The sequence below is a fragment of the Glandiceps talaboti genome, chromosome 22, assembly GCF_964340395.1.
Source record: "Glandiceps talaboti chromosome 22, keGlaTala1.1, whole genome shotgun sequence".
Taxonomy (NCBI): Eukaryota; Metazoa; Hemichordata; class Enteropneusta; family Spengelidae; genus Glandiceps; species Glandiceps talaboti.
In genome coordinates, this window is record NC_135570.1 from 7,393,608 (window position 1) to 7,414,797 (window position 21,190).

At 38.4% G+C, this 21,190-nt stretch overlaps 1 protein-coding gene across 3 annotated transcripts in view; it reads right to left on the reverse strand.

Moving 5' to 3' along the window:
- Positions 1-1,023: 1,023 nt before the first annotated feature.
- LOC144452014 (uncharacterized) overlaps positions 1,024-21,190 on the reverse strand; it is a 52,963-nt gene continuing 32,796 nt past the window's right edge. For 2 of the 3 annotated variants that reach the window (XM_078143006.1, XM_078143008.1), the window contains exons 3-6: positions 16,202-16,303; positions 7,612-7,800; positions 5,808-6,072; positions 1,024-3,832 (exon numbers count right to left, since the gene is read on the reverse strand). In XM_078143006.1, the coding sequence (XP_077999132.1) occupies positions 2,253-3,832; positions 5,808-6,072; positions 7,612-7,800; positions 16,202-16,303 (2,136 nt within the window). In that variant the 3' untranslated portion in view covers positions 1,024-2,252. The remainder of the gene's footprint in view (positions 3,833-5,807; positions 6,073-7,611; positions 7,801-16,201; positions 16,304-21,190) is intronic. The other variant, XM_078143007.1, reaches the window with a different exon arrangement.

A 21,190-nucleotide genomic window follows, 5' to 3' on the forward strand; every position in this document is an offset into this window, starting at 1 on the left:
GGTGGAAAATGATCGTCGGTCGGTTTACTGTATCTTTTAAACACATAAAAATACATTAAAATGAATATGGTATTGTTGATTTGTAACGTTTTATTCGAAAACATCAAAACTAAAACTGAAATACAAGCACAAACATCTCTCTAGGGACTTGTGCAAGTCTAGAGGTTTCCATGTAAACAGAAAAAATCAATCTATTTTATTGGTCTATGTCGGTTTATTATATCGTGTAAACACAAAAACGAATATGATATTGATTTTTAACGTCTTTAGTCAGCAATATTTGATTGACAGGTATAATACCCATTGATTATACAATGTAACAAAGTTTAGTGAAAAGAATAGACTTTTCCGATTTGTTGCGTACTGCACCGGTTAATGCCCTGCTGAACCTATCACTGAGCCATCGATTGCATGATTTTAAGTCGAGGTTGAATTTACAATTTACATACCCACAGAGCTTTGTCATTCACGATTCACGCATTTAATTTCTAAGCATTCACCATTCACCATTCACGTTCGAAAATAACGATTATTCACTAATAACGCAATATTCACCAAACCCTGAGAATTGTGTAATCGTTCTACCCGTATAGTTTGGGTATTACATGATTAGTTTTAAGCGTGTCAAAATACTCTTGAACCTTCTACATCACACACACACGCGCGCGCGCGCGCGCGCACGCACGCATATTCATTCATTCATCCCTCCATCCATCCATCCATCCATCCATCCATTCATCCATCCATTCATTCATTCATTTGTTTGTTCATCCATCCATCCATCCATCCATCCATCCATTCACTCACTCATTCGTTTGTCCATTCATCCATCGATCCATCCATTCATCCATCCATCCATTCATTCATCCATCCATCCCATCCACCCTCACATACATACATACATACATACATACATACATACATACATACATACATACATACATACATACATACATACACACATACATACATACATACATACATACATACATACATACATACATACACAAATAGCACTGTGACGAAAACTGACTTTTATTTTCTATATGTACATACAAGTCGTCGTTTGATACATAACCGATACACGTGGTGTAAATATATCATATGACATTTCAATTTCACATCGGATGTGCCAGTACAGTCATACCGGATGTGACTTCACAGTAATATAGGTAAAATATACAAAGTCGTGTTATAGTATTATTATTATTATAATAATTATAGTACAATAATGTAATTATGATACAATTGACAATGAATACACATGTAAATCGTGTATGTACAAATTAAAACATTTCATGTCAGGCCAACATAACACACTCTCCAGTGATGATTTGGGTGATGAACACATTTACTTAACTGCATGCTGCGTTTCAGCCACGTTTTGGAAGACTCAATATGTATGATTTTGTGACAGATTCGTACAATAGCAGGAAACCTCATCATTTTAGTGTATGTAGTCATTGACAACTGGACGGTTGTCATTACGAAATATCCATAACAAAAAATGTTGGTATGTGCTGATAAAATTGACCATTACTTTTTTCTCTTTTTTTAAAAAAAAAAGAAACTTTGGAGAAATGCTTTTTTTCATAGTGCCCTATACATTCAAATAAAGTACTCCGTTGCCACTCAACAAGTAAATTTCAGCGTATAATCTGTTAACGCTTTGAGATGACGCAACAACTTGTGAGCTTGTCGATTGTATATATATTTGATGACGTATCAATTTCTGAGTTTGTCATCTGTACATACTTGATGACGTAGAAACTTGTGAGTTTGTCGTCTGTACATATGTGATGACGTAGCAACTTGTGAGTTAAATTTGTCGTCTGTACATACTTGATGACGTAGCAACTTATGAGCTTGTCGTCTGTACATATTTGATGCGCTCCTCAAAACTACACCCATAGTGCTTTGCCCAACTATGTACGACTAATTCATTTTGGCAACATTCACAAGATTTTTCACAGGAAATAAATTGGATTGCACATTTCTTAACATAAATCAGGTGTGCGAACAACGTGATGCTATCTTTGAGTATAACATAACATCCAAAAAGTTGGCGACACAAAATACAAATTTCAAATTAGAAACCCACTGGTCTTAAGACATCAAAATATTATCCGACATTCTGAATATGAATACTATCACTTCAGGTGTGTCATAACAATTCAATGTTAACCAGTAAGTGCGTCTCGTATAAGATGAGACCAACCATAGCATTTTCTCTGCTATTTTAGTTCGTTGGCTCACATAGTCGTAGACAAATCACGTCTGTGCTGGTAGTAATCGCCTTGGTTTGGTTCTACGCCCTCTAAGGTGACTTTCCTCCGTCTGTGCGTTGGGCGAAGTTGCCAAACTGGATCACTAAAACCCTCAGTTGTTGGGTAAGTTTGCTCTGAATGCCGCCGCAGTGGCGTTTGTCGAATGTTAATAGGCATATCAAAGTTCAAACTTCTGCTTGAGTTAGCCCTCTGTCGGAAGTAAAAATCCATTCTGAACGTTCCAGATTTCGTTTTGGTGATTATTCTTTGAACTTTAACGTCGCTGTCGGAGTAACTCCTCTGTCTTCCCAACGGACGATGGGGGTTTATAACGTGATTTGATGATTTATCGACTAGTTCTACAACAACCGACTGTGATGACTTGTCCACAGTTGTTGTTTTGTATTCATCATTTCTGTCCTCATTGATCAGAGATGTCAGTAATATTTCTATAGATTTGCCTGCATCTAAAAGATGTTGGGTTGCTTCATCAACTGTTCCATCATCATCATCAACACCGTCGCGATTGTACTCACTCGACATCTCCGTGTGTACACTAGTTTGTGTCTCCGAAGAATCCTTTCTTGAGCTTTGTCTGTCGCTTGCTTCATCACTGGTGGTTTCGCTACTTGTTACTGGATCATTACTGTATCTTTCGACAGACGGCAACAAGAAAAATCCCGCTGTGTTATCACTGTCATTAATTTCGTGATTTTCTACACTGTTAGAAGTAGGTGGCACATGCCCATTCTTGCGACGCCTTGAGAAATTCTTCTGCGTTTTTTTCGGAGAATTCGGTTTTGTCGACGGGCTCGCTGGTGGAGTTCGGTACTTCTTCCGGAAAATGGACGGACTAGGTAGATTAATGTTCCGGAATTTGAATGAACCGTCGCTGTCACGGTTCTTTTTCTTGGACGATCGTGGACTTGAAGACCGAGGAGTAATACTTCCGTCACTTCCTGATTCGTGAATGAATAGAGACGTGTCGTCGACGGACCTTCTCGTCCTTGGTGTGCTTGCAAGTGATTGGCGCCCGCTTTCATCAGTTGTAGTACTCTCGGTGTGAATATCCGCTTCTACTACCTGCAGGATTGGACTTTGTGGAGATTTTCCCTCGGTCGAGACTGGGTCTTCACTGTCCTCTTTCAAAAATTCCAACTTCTCGAACGGTTCGTTGCCACGAGTTTTACCTATTTTGTCATCATCATAACTGCCTCTTCGATGTCCAAAGGCATCGGCCACTCGATGATGTGACTTACGGCTTTCATCCACACTAAATCTTCTGCCTTTTCTAACTTTTTTGGGTTCAGTTAATACACTATCATCCGATGAAGTAGTAGTGCTAAACTTTCGCACAGATGAAGAAATTTTGTCGAAAAGTCCAAGTTTTTTCCTTGTCTGTGATGGCGTGTGTTCATGTCCGGAATTACTTCTCTCAATACGACCATTGTTCATGCCGTTCGATTCAGCTGCCACGTCATTCGTGCCTTCAGTAATTCCACCCTCAGATAGGATTGGTTTTATTGCAACCGATCGTAGTTTAGTAAATCTTCGTTTTATTTCGTCTGCAACAAAGTGTGAATATTTGATTAGGCTAAATTGTTACGTCATGGATGAATATAATGAACAGATATTACTGAACTCATGTATACAAATAAACAAAAGCATACTTTTAAAAAATGTTGCATTTCAATTTCGTACATTTGTGAGGCTTTTATGGTGTCGATATTTGATTATTTTCTGTTTTGGTTAATTTTAGTTTTAAGAAAGGGGTTGCGTGGAATATGACAATGCGAACTCACACTCTGGCAGTGCTCACGCACCAGCAACTTAACCAGCTATGTATCTGAGAACCAGACCGAGAACAGATATCACCTAAAGTAACGCCCTCAACGGCGGTCTTACAGTAACTGTTCTGAATTTAGACACCCGGTTTTACATGTAACGGCTGACAAAACCAAACGTTCTCCCATTCACATTTCTTGAACAAAAACTCCTGTTTTTCTGGAGCTTTTTGTAACAACTTAAATTAAAATCATAAAAAATACATATATACCTATTTATCATAAATTGTCGATAAAATCACTGTGGAGTATTTTCCCACCAAAAGTACTTAACAACATTTTTGTTTTCGACTTATCTCAACTTTATTTTAGAATGTAACCATTTAAATAGTAAATACTTATTTATGAATTGTTCTAGAATTGTTATATTACTTTCCCGCCAAAATATGACAAAAATTCTTATTTTTCCCAGACTTCTTTAGTCTAAGACTAGAATTACACACGGCACTTAAGATTTATTTATTTCATGTCACTTCGAATCGTCACAAGTTTTCACTCGTCGAATTTTTTTTTTTGAAATCTTAAATTATATCTGACACGGTATGTCTGGTATTGTAAAGGTCATATATACCCGATACAATAAACGTGATGTAACAGTATAATACACGTGAATTCTCAAAAGTGGTTTGCAAGATTAAAATCACCAACGGGCATTAAGATATGTGCGTCGATTCAAGCTATGCATTTGCCGAGAGTATTGCATTTCTACTCGAAGAATATTCGGATTGGTTGCATTCAAGTGCAATCAATACTAGCATAGCGATTTACATGATTGGGCAATAAAACTAAATAGCGAAGTAAACCCAAGGGCTTATATCATTATTTCAAATTACTATATACCCGCAGCAAACGAAGCTCTTCAACTAAAGACGAACATTCCAGACATAGTGTCTATGCTAAGTTGAAAGGAGGGCTCGTAGCCGTTCAACACGGCCTTTGGCAATGTTGACACAAAATTTGTTATGGATGTTTTATGAATGAATTCACATACTTTTGGAATGACAATTCACTATAAGCGTCTCATCAATAAACATGAGGACCTTTGAATGCCACTAGGCAAACTCATCGGCCTTCAAGAAAGTGATAACAATTTTGTTTTGCAATAGATGTGAATGTCGCTGCGAGTTAATCAATTATATACCCTACACTCATGAATAGACCTGTTGCCGGTTCCAAGATGCATTGCGCGTCTCTCCACCCAATGTCATGTATTATGTACGCGCTCAGGGGTTTGCACGCGCTACTCAGGGGGGTGGTTGTCACCTGACCGTACCCTGGGTTCACCTGTAAAATCCCTCTCTGTCATTGATGGTGTTTAGTCTTTGTTCTATAAAATCACTCAAAATCAAAGAGGTCAACATGCGTTTCCATCATTTCCTGATGAAAATGTTATTTCAAACGTAATATAGACAAAACAAGACTAACTGTAACAACGTAAACGACACTATCTCGCGCAATGCATCTTGGAACCGGAAAATCAACTATTATAAAAAAAAATCAGAACAATGCAGAAGGTACGGCAAATAACACCAAATATGTATTTAGCTGTTTGTTTGAACTAACTTGATCATTTTTTCAACTGCATTTTAGGTTTCATAATGAAAAATGTAATACTAATAAAACGCCATCCTTATAAGAATGGAATCAAAAGTGTGTAAAGTAGTGATGGTGGGGGGGGGGGGCTAATTGTACTTACCAACGAGAATTCTCTGGTTAACTTTTTCGTGACAAAGAGCACCAAACATTCTACCAATGTCGCCGTCTTTCTTGTACCAAGAAGCCAGTCCCTGGGCGATGCACTCCTCTAGACTGATATTAATATAATGAAACTTCAACTCCATCACATCCTTGTGAGAGAAACCAAGTACTTTGAAGAACTCCTTCCATTTATTGTTGCTAAGTCGTCGTTTGAGGAAATTGAAGACAGCGTCTCGAGTACTGGATTCGATGACGTTGCTCTCCTGTCGATAAATAAAATGAATGTGATTCCATGATACAATGCTGGATACTAGCTTGAAGTCGCCGTCGAGTTGTGGAAGGGTGCACACTTTCCTGGCGTCGCCGTTAATGTGTGGAAGGGTGCACACTTTCCTGGTGTCGCAGTTAATGTGTGGAAGGGAGCACACTTTCCGAATACTAGGACTGTTATGTTCACGAAGTACATCGTAATCTACGAGGGATTCTTCACTCGGCATATTCACAACTCTGAAGCGAACTGATGTCCACACACGCCGTTAACTCTCACTTTATGTAGTATCCTCAGCCAATGAAATAATAATTCTATGAAACATTAGTAGTAACCTCGTTACCTGAACTCAACCATTACAATACACAGTCGGCGGTCAATTGCCCTGCGACGCCAATGATGATATCATGATTAGCTGCCTCGATCTGACTCATTACTTTTGTTTATAATACCTAGCGAGCAATAATTTCTCTTCGAACTAATAATTGATGTTTATATTATGAGTCTCGTGACATCTGTCTTAGATTCTGTTTGATTATGAAACACCTATGAGGTCAATACCCAGAACTGCGGATGTTGGAAGCAAATGCTAGCAATGGGTGTGAGTCAAATTTACGATGAATCTGAGACGATAGTGTGATAGTAATGCTGAGCAACGATACCGATAGACGTAGCTCCGAAGAAATGATAAATAAACAATCCTCTTCGCTAGGTCGGCGAACTCAAATAAAATACACGTATAGATTACAACCATACACAAAAACAATTATCGGTGAATGTACTTTCGTTGACTCAAAATCCGTTGTCGTTTATTTAGATATAAACATTAGAACTTCAAATACTTGGAAACTAATAAACTCAGAGGTGTAATCATACGAAGAAATCACGTCATGTGTCTGTGGTGGAAGTTTCAGTGACGTACATGAAAGATGTTGATGACGTCATTCGATATCATTGCAGCGTTGCAAGAGCTGAGAAACCTAACTTTCAAGCGTCGTGCTGAAGTGATTTTGAAAGATCCGCAATGTATTTGCAAAATCGACTGTGACCCAGGCGCATTTTCGATTTTGCAATAATATAGTGAATTCAAGCATGAAAATGAAAAGAAACGGTATTGAAGAAATATATATACTCAAGCTAAACATATAAATTTGCGTTTGTAGAATATGCTTCACGTTTCTTGGCAAGTGACTTGTCTGGGTGTTACTATCTCAAGAAACTCTCCACACCGCACAAGCCTCTGGGCTAGAAAGTTTCTGGCACACAGCCCTATATCAAAATGTATTCCACTATCTGTTATCCTAGTTAACGAAAAAAGCTGACGTGATTTATAATGGTAAGATATTTTGTGGCAACTTTTCGCTCCTTTTTGAAGATTGATTATACATAAAATTGTAAGTAATATCTCACGTAGATTTATGTGAGTGCGTATATCCATTTCACTGCTACGTTAGTATATTCCTAAACTGCAGATTTTCCTAATTATGGTTGACTGAAAGACATAAATTGACAGGAGGACTATTGTCATGGTTACCTCAGAGTTACTAGCAGTTGTCGGCGTTTCCATGTCAGCTGGTACTACAGGCACTGTCATAAAGGCTTGAGTAGGGGAAGGGACTTCGATGGTTTTGCGATCACCATTACACGATTCTCCAGCTGCAGGGTTTTCAGAGCTACTACTAACACCAGAGTCAGCCGACTTTTTATGAACTACACGTATGTCCTACGAAAAAACAGATATTATGAATTTATTGTTGGGATCTTAGCTGAACTTTGACCTCGAGGCCATATAATTTTAACTTTGAACCAGTGTACTTCAAATTGCAGGTATGGGGTACCAGGGTCCTGTACTCATTCACTATAGGGGTATTCAATTTCCCTCCACGAACGGTCAGACACTAAACTAAGGACTTGGGAATGGAGTTCCAACCACCTTTACAGCATTATCACCTTTATGTTATGTGCCCTCAGTTTTAGATTATGGTGTTGTACTGGAATGAGGTATAATATTTTGTTTACAAATCACTAAAATGACAACTGGCTACTTAATGCGTGCCATTCACCTAGACTATCATCTAATGTGCATTGTTTGTTTTTACCATAGTATCCCAGTGTGAACAAGAGAATGAAATATGTGTTAGTGAAAAATGGGTTGTGGATGGGTCAGTGGTCTAACAACCGGTGACCAATGGATTACCTGTGGGTGACAAATGGGTTAACCATAGGTGACCAATGTGTGGTTAACATGTAGAGTGTGTAACCAATTGGCTACCAGTGGGTGACAGTGGCTGCAAAATGGCGACCAGTGAGTGATCCGTGGTGACCAGAGGTTGACCACTTGGTTACCAGTGGGTGACCAATTGGCTATCAGTCGCTCACCGGTGATGCCCAGTGGCTGGCCGATTGGCTACAAGTGGGTGACCAATTAGCTACTAGTGGTTGACAATAGCTGACCAATGGGTCACTGATGGGTGACCTGTTGGTCGCCAGATGGTAACAAATGGGTGACCAGTGGCTGATTAACAATCATGAGAAAAGCACGTGAACAAAGCTCTCCTTGGTAGACTTTGGGTTAGACTGTAATAGACGTCGTGTCGTTCCGACCGCACCTGAGGGGTTGACCGATGTGTGAGGGCGCCCCGTCAAAGCGTACCTTACAGATTAGCTTTGGGTATCCATGTTTTGGTGTTTGATAGTCCAGTAAGTATAAAATTACAACAGTATTACCAAAATATAGATTCACTGTAGAGATGAAAACCTTCAAGATTGGACTGATCATGGTTTGATAATCACTTTCAAATACCTTAGAACCAGATAGTCATTCAGATGCATCACACCATACTACTTTCACGGTGAATATTCGTTACCCAGGAAACAGTGCACCCTACACTCATCAGTATCACCCCCCCCCCCCCATTCCTTCACAACATATACTACATACTTTGTCTACAATGTCAGACAAATTACCAGAAAATCGTCTGCAATGCAATGTATGCTAGATATCGCCTATTAAAACTATAAGAACAAGATGAACATCATAACACTAGTAAGAATATATTCCGAAAATTGCATTTTATCTGGGTCTTTCTTTTAAACGTGAAAAACTGTGAATAATCTTGTCATAATACATCGTCGTAAACCACACCCTCTTTTACGGCACCGTCCAAGACGCACCGTTGTCAAGAGGTGTCGCGGAAGAAATAACAGCTCTGGTTTGCGAGAATGGTCACTGCAATGTATGAACAAACCATGACGACAAGAGCGCAAATTTTTTTAGGAACTCTCTTAAAACGCACCGCAACCAATTGCAAACCAAACCCCAAGCCGCTAGCGTCCGATTCGATTGCTTCGGGTAAACGCACTATAACTTAGCATATTAACGATTGTGAAAATTGCTCGAGCCTGGGGCTTTCTTTTAGAAATTTGAATTCTGATCAAATTGAATCGTATGCAATTCCATTACCCACATTACAGTAAGTAAATTAAAACAATTACAGGGTACACTTGTTTGTTTACAAAACCAAGGCACCGACTGAAAGATTGAAACAATGATGGCGTCTCTTACCAGTATAGTAATCCAATGCACGGTTCACTTCACAAGTCAAGTTTTGTGTTTCACTTGTATAGCATTTGTAGTCAGGTATTGATGTACGATTCATTTACAAGTTTGTGTGATACGGAACACCTCTATTACTGTAAGTAAGGTCGATCAAATTGTATGTGTTCTATCTTCCCAAAAGCAATCCTATCTCTAGAAGCAACTAATAAGCAAATTCCTCCGATAAAAATCAAATAGGATCTCGTTTTTTGTTTTTGTTTTAAAAGTACAATCATTTTTATCACATAAAAGTACTGACCAGAGTTACAACGTAAATTGACGAGAGTGTTTTTTCCGCCCTTGAGCTTGCTTTAACGGGGCCGTAAAGCGGTCTAGTGGTTTTACGACGATGTGACGTAAAACGGTACACGTCGTGCAAAACACTTTATTCTTACAGGTCAATGAGCAGAAAATGCAATAACATTCTAGGTAATAAGAGCAGAACAAATATGATTTCTGAAATATTTATATGCTAGCTAGACAACGAAGTAAGGGTTTACAAATATGTTGGGACCGCCAGTTCGTCGATGGCTGAGTATGGCTAGAAACTGGTCTAAACTGTACTGTTGTTAACAATGGCGATTGCAACATAGACAGTGGAGAAGAACTGTCTATGATTGCAATTACAATTCAAAACGTTAACGCGACGCCGATACGATTACAAGATGGTGTCCAAATGGGAATTTATACCGTGTAAGCCTTAGTTCTACCATACAAATCATGAATCCATCGTTTACTAATACTTTCTTTGATTTCAAAATATAGGTTTTAAGTCATTTCATTGTCCACTGACTGTACTATGACTTTATGATTATATTACTAGTATTATATACCATTAATAGACCGTTTGGTAGAAATGAATATGAGATCATAAACAGAGTTTACGAAAAGGATGTTATTAGTTATATAACCCTCTGTGTTTAATTGGACATTTTTTTATCAACATTGTACCACAGATATTGAACAACAGTACGTGAATGTGTGTCACTATCCGCAATTATTGCAATTTCTAACTACTTCACAGTTCATTTCCTGTGTAAGTTTTATATTACTCGTTCCCCAGTGACAGATACGATCCAGAAGCGATTTTAAACGTAACATCTACTCCCGTCTAGTTGTCAGCGATACCAAACCACTGTGTATGTATGTATGTATGTATGTATGTATGTATGTATGTATGTATGTATGTATGTATGTATGTATGTATGTGTGTATGTATGTATGTATTTATTTATGTATGTATGTACATGTATGTATGTATGTATGTATGTATGTATGTATGTATGTATGTATGTATGTATGTGTGTGTGTGTGTGTGTGTGTGACGTGTGACGTGAAATTCAAGTGTGTAAATGCTATAACAACTCCTTTCTAGTGTCCAACATAAGAAATCAACTAACCTTTTGGTTTACATTGCAACAATGACAAAATATTGCGCTTCCACAAACAATAAAGTCACTTGGTAAATACATCATCAAAGAAAGAGCACAACATGTTTGAGTAGAACCTACGTTATTTTAACCCATACATACTTGCATCCATGCTGTTCTGCTGCATAGTAAACTCAAACCTATGCCGTTTATCTTGTAGCTGGCACGAATTCCTTGCAAGAATCGACGGTCTGCGCGCGACTGTTCTCTCGCCAGTCTCACCTACATATACCTTATGACTAAGAACTCTGTCACCAACGACTGACGTTAAACTTACGTACGTTCCAGTACGTATATCAACAAAAGTAATCTTATTTGTAAAAATAAAAAACAATCTATAATAGTCATAAAAATGATCGATTATTGTCTTTTAATAAGACTCTGGTCTGCGTCCTGTCCACATAGTGCATATCCATTAGACGGTGACCGTAGAAAAGTGCACTTACCCACCAACGGATTAGTGAAATTAATATTTGAACAACTGAAATTGGTTTTAATGGAAAACGGAAATATGTAGAAACCCTTCCAGGGGATATTTTCATCACCAAACTATGTATGCCACACACCTTGTGTAATTTGCATTCATACATGATGAGTTGTCAGATTTTATTTCAAGTGATGCGGTTCAATTTCTCAAAGTGAACACTGGCGGGCGCTGTCCTCGAGGACAAAATGGCGACATACATGGAGGTGTAATATTGGAGGCTAAAACCGATTTAAGGCTATATCGAAGATAATTTAGTTTAAAAAATGGTATAAATCGTTTTTAATACACTTTTTTTGTAAATAGAAACACAATGTCATGTGATCGAACCTTCCCTTTAAAGCAAGACATTTTGGAGTATAAAACACCTAAAATGTCACATTTACAGTTTGTGACTTCATATACGACAATCAGTTTCCATTGCTTTTGTTATTAACATTTTTTTTCTCTCAATACAGTCAAATTATATTCGATTGTTTCTTTGCAAAGAAATCTAGAGGATAAACACATATAATGTTATTCTACTCGTCCAACGTATTGCCCTAGGTTAACACAAGCAGACAGCATGTCTTGAGATTATCCTTTTTACTTGAATCACATCTTTCACATTTTCATTGGAATTGTCATCTTCTCATCTTTCGATCATTGATTTTGACAGTGTTTCCATGGTAACGTCATGGGATTGAGAATAAAAAAGAACACTATATTTCCTCTCATTGGACCATAAAGAGGATTTCCCTAGTGCAGTTGTGTTTATGTCCATAGAGTAGTATTGGTTACAGTTGCATGTGTCGGTAATACCAAGTTTAAAACTTTAAATGAAAGAACTGAGTAGTCCTAAATCTTTCAAATACAATGCAGACGACAGCTAGATTTATAAAATGAAAAAAAAAGTCAGGTTTCGCTGAGGCATGGCACCGATCTGGATTCATAAGCGGACAGAACAGAGCCCACGAGGCGAGGTCAGTCACCGGGGATATGACTACATGCTTTTATTACCATCTGAAAACCAGCTGTGTTAGACGTTTAGAAATCGCTTTTACATCAAGTGATGGAGACTTGATAGAGTGCTGTTGCAGGTTTCTCGTTATAGAAGGTTTTTACAAATTTCATAACGAGTTAGTGTTTTTGGCTTCGTTGAACTTTCGTCGGAGTCACAGTAGAGAAGTATTTTTGATTACGTCACAGTTTGAAACAAAATGTGTCATTCCAGCATGGCATGGCACAGTGATCAATTACTGTTACCAAATTAATTACTGTTGCTGTGGCAACGTCAGAATTTGTTAATAGAAATATTTTATATTCGCTTTGTTTGAACGTCTGTCGTTTGAGAATTCATTAAAAGGTGATTAGTCGATTTTTATTTGTTTTTTATCAACTCTTATGCTGTGCAAAATGTTGGCTCGACAATAACGTGAATAGGATCGCGAGAGCTATTTCGTGTGTTTATTTCAAGGATAGTGCGTCCTTGTAATGTGTAATACATTCACATAGCATGCTCACAGTGGTTTTCGAACGGTAATACGAACGTTATCACCAATGGACATCATCATCACCACCACAACCGCTTCATCACCATTATCGTCACCACCACCACCACCACCACCATCATCATCACCGACACTATCATCATGACATCACCACCACCGACACTATCATCATCATCACCACCACCACAACCACTTCATCATCATCACCATCATCATCATCATCATCATCATCATCATCATCGTCATCGTCAAACATGTCCAGAAAGGAAGACAAGACAAGGCAGCAACATAATATTACACTTGAGCTTTTCAATTTCACATACATTGATATTGTTATATACAAAATGTACGATCACAAATAAAGCGATGAATCAGCTGACACATGGGACAGACAGACAGACAGAGAGACACAGACAGGAGAGTAGTGATATACTAGTACAAGATTATCAACATTAGGTCAATGAGTTTGAGATTATTAATCCACTCCAGCAGTGATGGCTGCTGTCACTATATATAAAGCAAGGACATAACATATCTTGAAACATATCTCCTTGATGACCTATCAAGGTTAAGTGGTTGTCATAAGGGAAAATATAGAAACATCGTCTGTAATTTGATCAAAATGTTTTGTTTTGTGACCCGAGATTGCACACATGGTTTACATGGCTGATTCTATCTACCGACCTACCACATTCTTAATTGTAACATTTCTCTTGCGCAGTTGAGAGTTAAGTGACTCTGTATACCGTGTTTTATGATTGGAAGGGTGTACCTTTATTGTACCCTAATTTCATTGCTAGATATATGGATGATGATGGAAAATATCCCCGGGGCACTGTAAATGATATAGGGGTCTACTTGGTCGTTTGGTGTATGAATTGGGTTGTTTTTGCAGTTGTTTGCATATGAAAATGGGTCCAATTTGTTCATATCCAAGATTCGTATTATCTTTGTGTGTAGAATCAATAGGATGGCTATTAGGTTTGGCATGTTTCTTTTGTTTATGTCTGCAAAATGGTAAGGATTTTCTCTTGATTTCCACACTCACACACACTACCACCACTTTCCTACGTGAGTACTCCTTCCTCCCCCCCTCCCCGCGAAAAATCGATGGTAGGTTCGTACAGAATACGAGGTACCAGCATGACTGAACACTATAAATAAGCGAACGTACATAACTCTATAGCAACGAATTATAGCAGGCTGTTCGCACGACCAACACAGCATCCTCACTACCAGTATATTAAGTGCAGGTGTTGCAATACATAAACAGACTAATGTGTATTATGTCTAGTAACACCATTAACTGTAACATATTTTATGTGAATTCTCTTGACAATTTGTGGCCATTTCGATCTCGGATTGCAAAGTATTATGTTTACAGTTTTAATGTACTGGCATCCGATAAAGTAGTAACGGGAAGTGATTTTGATTGACATATTATTCTGCTCTAAAGGATAAGAAATGCCTTTGAAAAAAATGTATATTTTGGTTTTGATACTGCAAGCGGAAAAGTGTACGGAGCAAGTATAATTGCGTTATACGAATAGAACTATTGATGTAAGCCACGTTTTTGATGCAGTAAAACCATTTCGACAACAATGAAAACCACAAACTATTATAATGGTTATTCCGATCCTGATATGTAGTCACATGACATTACGCCAAAACATTTGAGATTTCTCCGCCACCCATTAACTATCTGTAGATTTAAACCCACCCCCACCCCCGCCGACCACAAGAAAGAATTAACATGAATTTCATGTTCAGGTATACAATATGGCGTCTTTGACGTAAACACTCAGGTGATAGTCACAAAATGACTCATTACTTTGTTACATTAATACAATATTCTTAAAGGAGCACGAGCTGTGTTTATACATCTGTTGGGGATGGCTGTGGTGCGTATTTAATGTTACCTGTAGTATTCTACATCTTGAAACATACTTAACTATCACTTGCAATTGGCAGAACTACTGTGTTGTCACTGTATTTCCTAAGACCGCGTGGAGACAACGACTAATGCCTTCGAAAGCATGTACACGTAGCATGAACAATTTTGTAGTAGAATAGTTTGATTGACGTTACCTGAATATTTTCAACCTAGGAAATGAAGCTTATTAACCCAGTTTTAGCCGCTTTAATACCATCACGTTTGAAGAAGTGCTGACTAGATAATACCCTTAATTACATAAACTATCATCGTCTACGGTACTATAGTCTAGTTATTTCACCTCTAGTCTACCCACATATCTGGAGAAAAAAAACTGAAATATTAACAACAGTACCTACTTTAATGAGTTCACATAACCTGACCATTTCAAATTGCTTTGTTACCATGGAAACAGGCACAGACATGATCATTGTGCCAATAAATATTGATTTCAAGTGTACTCAGATATTCATCAAAAGTCATGGCGAAGTATTACATCATTTGAAATTGAAACGTTTAATACTGTTCTCGTATTCATGTTGCAGTTTGAGTCTATTAATTAAAGCACTGTAAAAAGCCCGGAGGAAACCTTTCTTTAACATAAAGTAACGTATAATTTTCTCTCTAGAAATTCGTTGTGTAATTCCCAGCATTCTAGTACAGAACACACGCAAACTGTATACCATCGACCGGTATAGATATGTGCTACTATGTGTATTGTTAGCTTTAACGTCTGTTGATTATTATGCCCATTGCTTTGGTGTTCAGTTTAGCTGGCTTATAATTCCACTCAAAGTGTCGATATCGTCATTAGTTTCTATGTAAATAATATGAAGGGGTGTTGCTTCTGTAATCGCCTGGTAAAATTTTGGGATAACAAAAGTACACATTTCTACCGTCTGTGTCAGAACATTACACGGGTCGTCTACAATTTCTCTGTAACATGAGGTTTCGAACTGAGGCTAATGTTTTGTGGTGTGGTGTGGTGTGGTGTGGTGTGTTGTGTTGTGTTGTGTTGTGTTGTGTTGTGTTGTGTTGTGGTGTGTTGTGTTGTGTTGTGTTGTGTTGTGGTGTGGTGTGGTGTGGTGTGATGTGATGTGGTGTAGAGGTGTTGAAGTCTTATGACACTAGAGAGTGTCTGAGATCGACCAATTATCGAATCGATTTATGTTGCCATTATTTGTCTTACCTTAGTACTTTCTGTATCGGCTACTTCGCAACTGGAGCTTAAAACCCGGACCATGTCTTCGTTCTTCGCTGCTTGGGCGATATCTATGGGTTTTTGGCCTTTCTGTGTGAGCATCAAAATAATACAATCATAAAATGAACGTCAGATTTGCTGTTTTCAAAACCACACGATTAGGCCTAATACGTCATTTGGGTGATGATAATGTACCCAGGATGTTGATCACGTCTGTAATTTCGAACAATATACGCTGTGCCCTTTTGCAGCTCGCAAATAAAACAGCGAGATAGGCCATAAAACGCAGAAAGTTGTCCCGATCTATAGGTGGTTTCCACGCAATTGCTAAGTGCCAGCTAGCACTCACCACGATGTATAGGTAAAAGCGGGCTGTTGAATTGTTCGTCGTTAGCGCAAAGACGGATACATCAAATATGTCCTACGCGACTATTATAATTGATGACTTGTATGTGCGTGGAGAACCCATATCCATATTGTGTTAGCTTGCTGAAAACATCTTTAGCTAACAGAGCAACGTCGCTACAGTAATTGTCTTTTATTAAACGCCACAGTATGAAATTAGCGAGCGGAAAAAAATATTTTTCATCAAGGTTATCCAAACATAGTCGGGGTATTGATATTCAAAATGAAACCGTTGTTTGACGTAATGTTTTAATAAAACTGGTAACAGTTTTGAACATTTATTAAGTCGGATTTCAATGGATTAAATAAGTGGTTGACACTCTGTCCAATTCTAAAGTTATAAAATGCTCTTCAGAATAAAGCCGGGCCACATCTGTGGATACATTGACAGTGTGCAGTTCATCATTTACCATAACCTCGGATTCTCAGACAGGTTATTTTGAAACTGCTAATGGTGTGACCGTACTTAAATTCGAAGGGAATCGTTTACAGTGGCTGAGATATCGGGAAATTACAATACTAAAAGATACACGACAGTGTAATGTTGTCTAAGTGCAGTATTACAATGTTGCGTATAATTGTGGTAGTGCCGTAATATTACACGAGGATTCAGATTTATCGCTTGTCATAATGTTGCACTGCGCATGACCAATCGCATATCTGTGTTATTGAAAATGTGCAAGTGAGTCGCTTTTCAAATAATTGTTTAGCTGCAGACATCGATTTTCTGCACAGCATGGCGCGAGACATTACTATGATATAGTTGACATTTCCAAGTCATGTACAATCAACTGTAACATAAAACGTTATGCATGTATTTACAACTCTTTTTGAAAAAAAGTTTACTCACGACGAGCAAACAAGACGAGTCGCATGTGCACGTGCCACGGAGTAGTAAAACACACAGGGTTACTAATGTCTTTGACCTGGGTAGTTCCGAGAAGAAATCTGATAGAAAAACAGGAATACTTCATTCTCGCAAACCAGAGTTATTATTTCTACCACAACACTTCCAGTAAGGACCGGTTCGTTAAGAACGGTACCGTAAAACGGTCGTGGTTTTGCGACGATTGAATACTTGTACGTTTGGGAGACGAGACATGAAAATTGATAGCTAGCACCGAATAGCAATGTAACCCCGAGTATACTACTATGCTAGTTGTAGCTAGCCTATGTCATGTGATGAGAAGTTGAGAATCCCTTTTCAGTACTACGTAAATAAAAATATGACTGATTTTCAAGGATGAGGTGTATTTTTCGATTTTCTACAATATTTCATGAGTGGCGTCTGTACTCTGCATGAGAGGAGGAAACCATAGATTTTAATTTTGGACATCATAGATCTCTTTAACTTCCGATATTCATGAGGGGCGACACAGTACCGGTTGTAGTCTCCACAGACTCTCGCGTCTGGATGCTCTCGCAGAAGAGCCCCCAGCGGTGACAGTCCATCGTCGTAAACCACGCCTCTTTTACGGCACTGTTCAAAACGCGTCGTCAATAGGTTCGCAGAGAAATAACAGCTCTGGTGGTGTGCGAGAATGTGAGAGTCTGGGTAACCGATATACTGGTTGCGGCAAACGCAAAGAGAATATCGGTTTCTAGGGGTAAAACTTATCTGATTTCATTGCTTCCTTTGTGGAATATTTCAGAAATTGAATTTAACAAGAAAATCTAGATATACTTAATTAACAGAACATAATATCATTGAACGGCAATAAAAGATCAAAAACGTCGATGAAGTCTTCGTCAAAAGCATACTCCCACAAGGTATTCTGTAGCAGTAATGTAATCAATGTTAAATGTGCAGAAAAGAAGTGGTAAGTTATAAAAATTGACAGAGGTTTGTATGTGAAAGAAATGTTGAAATCACAGATTAAGACGTAACGTTAAATTAGCAGGACAAGGTCACAATTGAACAGACCACTGAATCTGAATTGTAAATAAAGTGTTTCCACGAAACACAAGTGTCGCTATTCAACTATGAAGATCGAGGTCAAACATCAAGGTCTTAGGAAATTTCACTATTGATTACATAGATGCAGGTTCCCAGTCAAGATCTCCAAAGTAATGGATATGAGTGAAAAGGAACCCCCCCCCCCCTTCCACACATGCAGGCCGCATATACACCAGCTTAAGTGGCTCTGAATGAGTGAAAAAAGAGAACCCGTACCCCCCCCCCCCCTTCCACACATACATGTACATGCTCGCCACACATGCACCAGCTTAATGGCGTCTTCGCAAAAGGTTTGACTCATTTAATGTTTCCTTGGCATTTGAAAGCAAATAGTTTTTTGCCTGACGTTGGCAGAAAAGAGAGGGTATTAATTGCGCTTTGCAAAACACATTGTAATAGATATTTCAAAAGTACATAAGCTCTGCTTAGCATTCTTTTTACTAAATGAACTGTATTCAAACGAATTTTCTGGGGGTGGGGGTTATTGTTTGGGAACCCTTAAATTATCACGTCTGGCGTTATACTTTAAAACAGTTGAACTTGAACATGATACATCATATACAAACAATATTCTAAGGCGTCTAGGCTTATACATCCTCCGGAAATGAATGCCAGTGAGCTATGCTCGAGAGAAGAAGCACTGCTCTACATCAGTCTGTTCCTCACAATACATTTAATTTTTCATAATTTTATATATCTATGATCGGTCTACTATAAAATCTGGGATAAATAAAACGTTTTCTTCTGCATTATAGTATCATCGATAAAGGTTTTTTCTCAAAAACATGCGGGACAACGATGCAATCATTCATGGAGCACGGGTGATTAAAAGATATTTTATCGGCATTCAAGACGAATCAAATTAGGGGGAAAGACGTATAATCCTGACGAACTAGGAAAAACGATCTCGCAATTTAATCACAAGAAAGTTTATTTGCTTTCATGGGTTATTTTTTTCCATCTCTCAGTTTTCATAGATTCAGGAATCTGATACCGCTTTGAGAGAGCGGCTGACGTCACTGCCACAATTAAGACGTATTTCGATTCATTCAGCGTTACTACATTTTCTTGTTACCATAGTAACATTCTATCCAATGACTTTCACCACTGAAATTTCGTGCCCGCTATAAATATTAATTTTTCCGTTACTAGTCGAGTTTTATATTTTTTGTTTTGATTAGTTTTTCCGCACCACGTGACAGAATTGCAACAAGGTCACGCATCCCACGATGACAAAAAAATCTCCACTGAGAGGAACTAGCATGTAGTATGGGTTTGTGAACAACACTCGCATAAATGTCGACTCCCGGGGCGTTAGAATACCATAAATTGGCTTTTACGAGTAGAACATTAACAGTGTGGCCTAAAGCCAACTAAACAGACTTCGAACTGGAGGAAAATAGTCTCATCACCATTATGGAGAGATTGTACAATGCATACACTTTATTCGGAAGATATCAAATCTATAGTGAAGTGTAGACCAAGCTATTTTCATATAGAACACTTCTATTCAAATTATCACGAAGCTGAAATAAGTTCTGGCGAGGAGGGCGCCCTCATACTTAAAGCGTTTAGATATTTTTGCAGGACTAGAGGTAAGTTCGCGACGCATCCCCCCCCCCCCCCGTTAAAACAACTACAGATCCTCCTTCGTTTACATGTAAAACAATGCATTGCCGAGGTGACACAGTTCACCCTATGCAAATTCTAGAGCCGCGATATATATAGTCGTGTGCAATATTGTATATTTATCGAGGCTGAATAAAGTCGAACTCACGGACGTCAAACGGGGACAAACTTCAACAACGTCTAATATTGTCGGATAACATTCAGTGTATCATGTGTATTGTATACATATGTTCACCGTAGACGCTGTTTAATGAAGGCAATTCGTCCACATTCCAAGTATGGGTGTACTAGTATCCACAGTGCTGGCAGTTTTAATTTGCCACTGAAACACTTTTCCAGTCAAAACATCACTGTCTCCCGGTATTCTATTTGCTATAATAGCACGCTGCGTGGTACCAACCAGTGCCCTAATGTCTGTACGCAGTCTAAAAGTTTATAATATATGGTATTCCGTTGTAAAAAAATAATCTTAGCGAGCCTCCTACATGGACTTGCGAGTCTAAATATTGGACACAAACATGATGTAGGTGAATCCGATGGCATTTTAGCACCCAGTCATCACCGTGCATGGGGTTAATACTGAATATCACTGAATAATGATGAGTCAGGCTATTTGTCAAAGATTGAACAGTTTTCTGTACTGCAGTTTTGATTGCATTTGCTTCTAGCTTATATCGGGGTGACCTTTTACGCGACATTCCTAAAGAAACTTCAAAGGGGAATTCTTTTACTAACTTTAGTTTTACAGGACGTATAGAAATGGGCGTCCTTGCCAACGCTATATCCCGCTTGTCTTGAATCTAACATGAGAGTGTGATTCGTTATTTTAAAGTCTAGTCGCCTATTTGTCTCACCAATTGTTAATACTCATCAGACCAGAGTCTGGGATTAAATTCGTTTATTGTCAATGACATTGTTTGTGAGAAGCAAAAATTGGATGCTGTTGCTAATTACTTGATGTTTTTTGAAGTCCTATGCATTGTAGT